Source organism: Leptonychotes weddellii, chromosome 3 (genome assembly GCF_054177405.1).
Source record: "Leptonychotes weddellii isolate Sample4059 chromosome 3, ASM5417740v2, whole genome shotgun sequence".
Lineage (NCBI taxonomy): Eukaryota > Metazoa > Chordata > Mammalia > Carnivora > Phocidae > Leptonychotes > Leptonychotes weddellii.
In genome coordinates, this window is record NC_138371.1 from 7,591,578 (window position 1) to 7,598,874 (window position 7,297).

Consider the following 7,297-nt stretch of genomic DNA (forward strand, 5'->3'; position numbering starts at 1 on the left):
CTCACAGACCGTCCCAGTTGTTCTGTTTGTGCTCAGTTGTGGCGCTTACCGTTCTCAATACAGGCAGTCGATGAAAATATGATCATGCTCTATGTGCTAAGGTATATTATAAAGGTAAGCAAGGCAAACGAGGGGGGAAATAAACAAGTCAACCAGGCAATGAATGATGGTGTGATAAGGACAACTGGGGGCAACACTGGGCACTGGGGAAACAGAAGGAAGAACCTAGTCCCGCTCTGGTGAGGGAAATTGGGGTGGGTTTCTTGAAGCAAGTCTCTATAAATCAAGACCTAAAGAAATAACGAGTAGATTCACCGGATCTAGAGGGAGAGGTGGGGGTGAAGAGAGAAGGGTATTTCAGGAAGAGGGGCTGATATGTGCAAAGTCGAGGTGACAGAAAGCCTGGATCTTTGGAGAAAAAGGAAGTGGTTCTGAGCACGAGGTGGGAGGAGACAAGAGATGAGAGGCTGGAGAGGTGAGCCGCAGCTAAAGCCTTATATAGCTTTGTACACTGACTAAAGAATTTGGGCATTCTTCAACAGAACTACTGAGAAATTTTAAGCAGGAGATGAATATGATTTGCATTGTAGAAAGATCAATTTGGAGAATAGATTAGAGTGAACTAGGTCTAGATAAAGGCTGATAAAGTGCTTGAACCAGGGGTAGTGACCAGTGGGGAAGGAGGGTGGATGAACTGGACAGATACTTGAGGCTAAACATTGAGTCAAGGGTGAAGCATGAGTTTCTGGTGTGAACTACCAGATGGAGGGGTTGTCATTAGCTCCAAGTAGAGGAGGCTGGATGAGCTTTGGATATACTGTTTCAAGAGCCTGTGAGGCTCCCGAATGGGGATGCCCAGTGAATGGCTGGATGTGCATGCCAGGAGCTCAGATGAAAGGGGTGGGAGGGATGTGGATGGGCGGCGGGGGGGGGTGGGGGGGGTCCATCATCTGCACAAAGACAGTGCATGAAGGTATGCGATAGATAGGGTTGCTTAGAGAGTGGGCCAACTGAGAAGACCAAAGACCCAATTCTGAGGAAGGCTGGAGCTCAAAAGCAGTCAGAGGGAGTGGGACCTGCCAAAGAGCCCAAGAATCCCTGCACAAAGAAATGCTCAAATTAACTATTTTTTTCAATTTATGTTAAATGAAGAGATCGGTCAGAGACAGGAGGAAAAGACTTGCTACTGATGCCAAAGAGAGGAAGCCAGACACAGCAGTCATTTAACTGCAGAGGGGTAGGAGAAAGACTGGATTCTAGTATTAAGCCCAGTCTCAGAAATCAATTTCCTTCCATTTGGTTTCCTGGCTGTGCATCCCACCTGCCTTCAAGTCTGAAAGTGTGTCACAACGACATCACCTGGGAGTAACTGCTGCCACTTTCCCTTCTGTTCTTGTGGTGAACGTGTGCCAATCCCAGCTCCTATCCTGTCTTCACACATGACTTTATTTCGCCCTGTTCAGTTTCACCTTAGATTGCTTTGCTCCTTGGTTATCTCTCAGTGCTATGCATATCTAGGAAATCTTCTAGGGTAACAAAAGCCAGTAGGAAAACTGATACAGTCTCATCATAACCTGATCCAAGTGGCCATTTTACTTTACAAATTTCCATTTTTTTTAGAGCTATAACCTCAATATTTAAGAACAAGTTACAAATCCTAAATTGCACTGCTTACCAGGAACCAGTGTTGACTGCTCCCTGAAGTTCAATCTATTAGTTTGGAAGGAATTTAATGACTTTGGCCAGAGGCCAGTCAGTGAATGTACCACCTCTCCCAGACTACTCAATTTTGGAGAGTGACATCATTGAGAGACTTCTGTTTTATAAACATTTCATATATTAAGGGAAATGTTAGAGATAACTCTGTCTGAAATGCAAGCAATGTTAAGAGCTTGAACAGGAAGGACATAGCTAATGAGGGGTTAGGAAATGAGATAATCTCTTTTATAGAATCATCTGATATTGAGGAAACAGGAATTTCCAAAGGAGAGGACACAATGAAATTAACCAATGAATGGAGCCATCCTTTGGGATTAGTAACCTTTAGACCTGGACCTAGCAACCAAGCTGTGGTGGATGATTGTAGTAGGGCTTATCTATCTGGGCACTGGTTTCCTCTAGTGATAGTTTTCCCCCCACAGACCCAGAAGGCTATACCCTAAATTAAAAAGTATAAGGATCAAGGCTGGAATAAAGAACCATTCATATATAAATGCTGGAAATAACCTACTTTTATTTTACATGATTGAAGACCAAAACACAAAACACCCCACCAAACCCTCCAAATCTAGCTCTTATTGCTATGTCCTAGTGTATCAGATGTCCCCTTTCATATGCCAAGAACATGAGAAGGGGTGGTTGTCAGAATAATGACCCTGTCTGCTTATTTCAAGAGCCCAACATCTAAGGCCTGATAATACAGAAATCAAAATTGTACTTGTCAAAACTCATCAAACTGTATACACTTCAAATTTCTGCATTATATTTAAATTATACCTCAAATTAAGAAGCACATGGCAAAAAAGGGTAGAAAAAGGAAAAAAAGAGTTCATTATTAAATCCTGTGGCTAAATGATTTTGTACCTGTTGTCCTCAACAGGGTCAAAAGCAGGAAACAATAGGCAAAGCTTACTTTTAAATAATGCTTCTGAGCTGCCTAAACAAACATTTCCCTTGGACCACTAAAGGGACTTCTTCAGTAAATCACGGTACCTCATACCCTCAACCCGATTTAAAAAAACTGCAGAGAATTTTTGGAGTGAAGAACAAGGTTGATTTTTTTTCTTATTTTTTTCCCATTATTTTTCAAATAATCTATAAACTAGTTTAACTTTTTCATCAATATGAAAATCATGCATACTCATCCTGGCAATCAAGGATTTAGCTCTCCGGGTTTAGGCAATTCATGGTGTGTGGGGGTATTAGGTCCATTTATTTAAAATTGAGGCTGAAAAACAAATTAAAAAGTCCTCATCCATCTGGAGATTTTAATATATTTATTTGAAAACCAAGTTCTGTGAAAGAGCACACTAAATAGTCATATATCTTCTCTTCACCAAAGACTTGGAGACAAGGTTCTTCGGGTCAGCGTGGAGGCAATGGTACATGCAGTGAGTAGCAGGTCTCAGCATGGATTTCTTCACAGGCATCTCCAATACGGGCCTGGACAATCTTCTTCAGACGAGCAATGAGAGCCTAAGGAAGGCGGCAGGGGGAAAAGCTAGGGTCACTCCTTGTTTAAAAGAAAAAAAATTTTTTTTCACCACTAGCTGTCGAAGTCTAAAACTAGCCCCTAACCCTGCCTATGCAGTCCTAATATGCCAGTGTTCGATAGGACAGACTACAGTTCTTACACTCCCTCTAGACTGAATATTTTATCCTTTGGAAAAGAGTAAGAATCCAATTTCTGGGGTGCTTGGCTGGTTCAGTTGGCAGAGCATGTGACTGGATCCCAGGAGTTTGAGTCCCCATTGGGTTTAGAGTTTGCTTAAAAAAAAAATCCAATTTCTGGGGTGCCTGGGTGGCTCGGTCGTTTGGCATCTACCTTTGGCTCGGGTCATGGTCCCAGGGTCCTGAGATCGAGCCCCACATCGGGCTCCCTGCTCCGCGGGAAGCCTGCTTCTCCCTCTCCCACTCCCCCTGCTTGTGTCCCTGCTCTCGCTGTGTCTCTCTCTGTCAAATAAATAAATAAAATCTTGAAAAAAAAAATCCAATTTCTAACTAAAAACTTCTAAGCCATCTTGTAGTTAATTGCCTTGAAAAACTTATTAATCAGGAGGTTTTTTAGTAAGGTAAGTGTGGCGAAAGGCTTGAGGGGGCTAATGTGAGTCTGTTCGTTCCACAGAGAGACTGAGTGCTTATGGTATCAATACCGCCATGTGCTGGTTGGGTAAAGCTTAGGAAACCATCAAAGGCCCAAAGATAATTTTCAAAGCAATTTTACATAGACAGGAAGTTAGTATAAATCTCCCTCTCTCAATCAAAGGTCCAAACACTTTTGGGAGCTTGAATATATTTTCCTACTAATGGTAGGGCTTCTGCCTTAATATTTATCTGAGATTTCTGTAAAAGCTTTCATTAATTGCTAGTCAGTGTATAACACTCATGGTGCTAGATTTACAGCCTGGCATTTAAATGTATTTTTCTTTTGTCATTATGTAATAAATGATACTCTTCTTATTTTCTTTTTCTTTTTTCTTTTTATTTATTTATTTATTCATGAGAGACAGAGAGAGAGAGAGAGAGAGAGAGAGGCAGAGGGAGAAGCAGGCTCCCAAGGATCAGGGAGCCTGATGTGGGACTCGATCCCAGGACCCTGGGATCATGACCTGAGCCGAAGGCAGACGCTTAACCATCTGAGCCACCCAGGTGCCCCTCTCTTCTTATTTTCTTTAAAGAGTAGAAGAAAAGACTAAATGCTTATTTGTCTGACAATGTATTTGTACTAGGGTGGAATGAGAAAACCTTCATTATATAGTTTATATGCATCTTCAAATATGTGATTCAAAAAAATGGGGGAAATAAGAACGACAATTTCATGACATTAGATTATTCCAATTTTTTGCATCTAAAGACCTACTTCAACACTGTTAGAATACTGGCATCATAATCTTTTTCAACTGGACAAAGCTTTGTGTTATATAGTCTAAGCTGACACCGAAGTACCTTTAAGCACTGTGTCTTACACACATTAGATGTTTGATAACTTCAGTGAGTAAATGAATATTAAGGCTTTTAGTGCCAAAAGTATCACCAAAGGAAAGGGAGAGAGAGAGAGAGAGAGCGAGAGAGAGAGAGATGAATCAGTGATCCATGAACCAGTGCCGGCCGTAAACTGTAACTGATCTGTAATAAGGGACTCACATCAAGGTGTAAATCAACTCTATCATGAGCAAATGGTCAGTTCAGTTGACTCTTTTTTGGGGTGAGGGGGTAAGCAAAGCTTTTTCAATGAAAGAAGCATTGAACAGATTGACATTTTGGAGCAAGCTCCCTACCGCCTCATGGACCTATGAGAATAGTTTTTAGCCATTCTGAACAGCACTGGTCAAACACTAGAGTGTAGAGAGAGAGTCAAAGGAGAAAGAAAAAGGAATTGGAGGTTATGTATGCTGAACAAGTCAAAAAGAGGGGAAATTTTAATACCATGTAGGTAAACAGGAATTAAAGCACAAAAGGAATGGAAAAAGTGACACGATGTCTCTGCCGGAAACATTTAAGATGTATTGACAAACAGATTTCCCTTGATACACAATTTTATTCTACACATACCTCTGGTCCTTAATCATCGATATATTCAAATGGTTCTGGAGGTTCTGGCTCTTGTTCTTCTTCCTCGATTTTTGGGCCATGGGCTGCCACAGGTTCTACCAGTTCTTCAATGTCTTCACTGGTATCCTTCAGGATGATGATGCCTCCAATGGAGAGCTGTAAACAGAGCAAGGAATGAAGAAGCACAAATTCCACTCATATTTTCAGACTGCTCCAGGGTCTAGAGGGCGTGTTTGTTAAATGGTACCTTAAGGCTACTACAATGATCTGGAAGTAAAGAACTGGAAGAGAACTACACTTCACCAGACAAGCGCCAGGAAACCCATGCACTTACGCCTGTGTGAAGCTACACCCTGACAAACTGTTCAGCTGCAAGAAGCGGCTAATAAGATCTTCCTCTTCCATTCCTTCAGTTAGTCTGAGAACTAAACGAGGAAAGCAACAATCAACGTACATTACAAAGGATACAGAAAAATGTGATCTATACGGAGTATTTACAAACTTAGCCCAGTGGCAGAACATGTGGTACTCTTCTTTTTAGACGATGTGTCCCAACTGAAGAGCAGTATTTCCAGCACTGCCGCGGTACGACTGTAGAGAGAAAGTTTACTGTCCAAACACGGCATTCTAATGCCTTGCTACTCAACACGTGCTCCTGGACCAGTTGCAGCATTATCACCTGGGAGTTTGTTAGAAATGCAGAAAACAGGGCGCCTGGGTGGCTCAGTCGGTTAAGCGACTGCTTTCGGCTCAGGTCATGATCCTGGAGTCCCGGGATCGAGTCCCGCATCGGGCTCCCTGCTCAGCAGGGAGTCTGATTCTCCCTCTCACGCTCTCTGTCTCTCATTCTCTCTCTCTCAAATAAATAAATAAAATCTTTAAAAAAAAAAAAAAAAGAAATGCAGAAAACATAGCCCGACCTAGATCTACAGAATCTGCATTTTAACAAGACCCACAGGTGATATGTATGCACACTAAAGTTTGAGAAGCACACTACTCTAATAGATACTTTAGTACTTGTGAGAAAACTATCATTTTGGATACAAAAGACAATCTACAAATGAAAAGCCAATTTCTTTCCAGCGATTTCAGAATGACAGAGTGAACAACATATATCACAGATACACTGAATGTTTTTCACTTTAATCTACAAATCCTTGCAATACAAGACGAGGACGTAGTAGATGGGAAACAAAAAAGAACTAGAGTGTAGAAGCATTTTATTAGCCCTCTCCCAAACATATCAGCAGAAGTAAATTCACACACCAAACTATTCACCCATCTCTGTGTGCTAATCTTACTCTATTTGCTTGCCTGTGTCGAAGGAAATGGAAAGCTACTCTCTGTAATTAAATCAGTCAAGTGGCAAGACACATCTGGAAAAACATTATTTCTACCAAAGCAAATTACTGGGAAGGAAAAGCAGCACAAGCACATTAGTCAGATGATTCACATATATACAAAATAGCTCTGCAGTTCAACCTAATCTGATTTTTATTCATTGGAACTTTGCCCTGCCATGCTATAAAACTGGTGTGCCTTCATGAATTTCTGCACTATTTCCCTTCTCTCAACATACATATTCATACACATTATTTTCTAACTCTTTCCCTTAAAAAGTCTGCTTTCCTTGAAGAAAGCCATTTTATGAATGGACCCTGCCTTTACTACCAATATGCACCCAAGAACAATCATAGTACAAGGCCACTGTCCTAATCCTCCAAGGTCTAAAAGTTTACCTGAGCCTTCTAAAGGACCAAATAAAGATGAATCGTCTACCAAATAAAAAAATACTTATGTTCACAATAAGGACTTCCTGTATTTTGGAAACAGATGGCTCCAGGTTATAACTGTACTATTTCATGCTCAACTGGAATGAAATAATCCAACTCAAATCCTGCAATATATACAACATAAGGGAAGAGCCTTATAGCAACATGGTTTAGGTTTTTTATTATTTTTTTAAAAGATTTTATTTATTTACCTGACAGAGAGAGACACAGTGAGAGAGGGAACACAAGCAGGG

General features: G+C 41.0%; 1 protein-coding gene across 1 annotated transcript in view; it reads right to left on the bottom strand.

Moving 5' to 3' along the window:
* Nucleotides 1-2,981: 2,981 nt before the first annotated feature.
* PSMD1 (proteasome 26S subunit, non-ATPase 1) overlaps nt 2,982-7,297 on the bottom strand; it is a 75,102-nt gene continuing 70,786 nt past the window's right edge. The window contains exons 22-23 of the mRNA XM_081815296.1: nt 5,272-5,427; nt 2,982-3,195 (exon numbers count right to left, since the gene is read on the bottom strand). Of these exons, the coding sequence (XP_081671422.1) occupies nt 5,281-5,427 (147 nt within the window). The 3' untranslated portion in view covers nt 2,982-3,195; nt 5,272-5,280. The remainder of the gene's footprint in view (nt 3,196-5,271; nt 5,428-7,297) is intronic.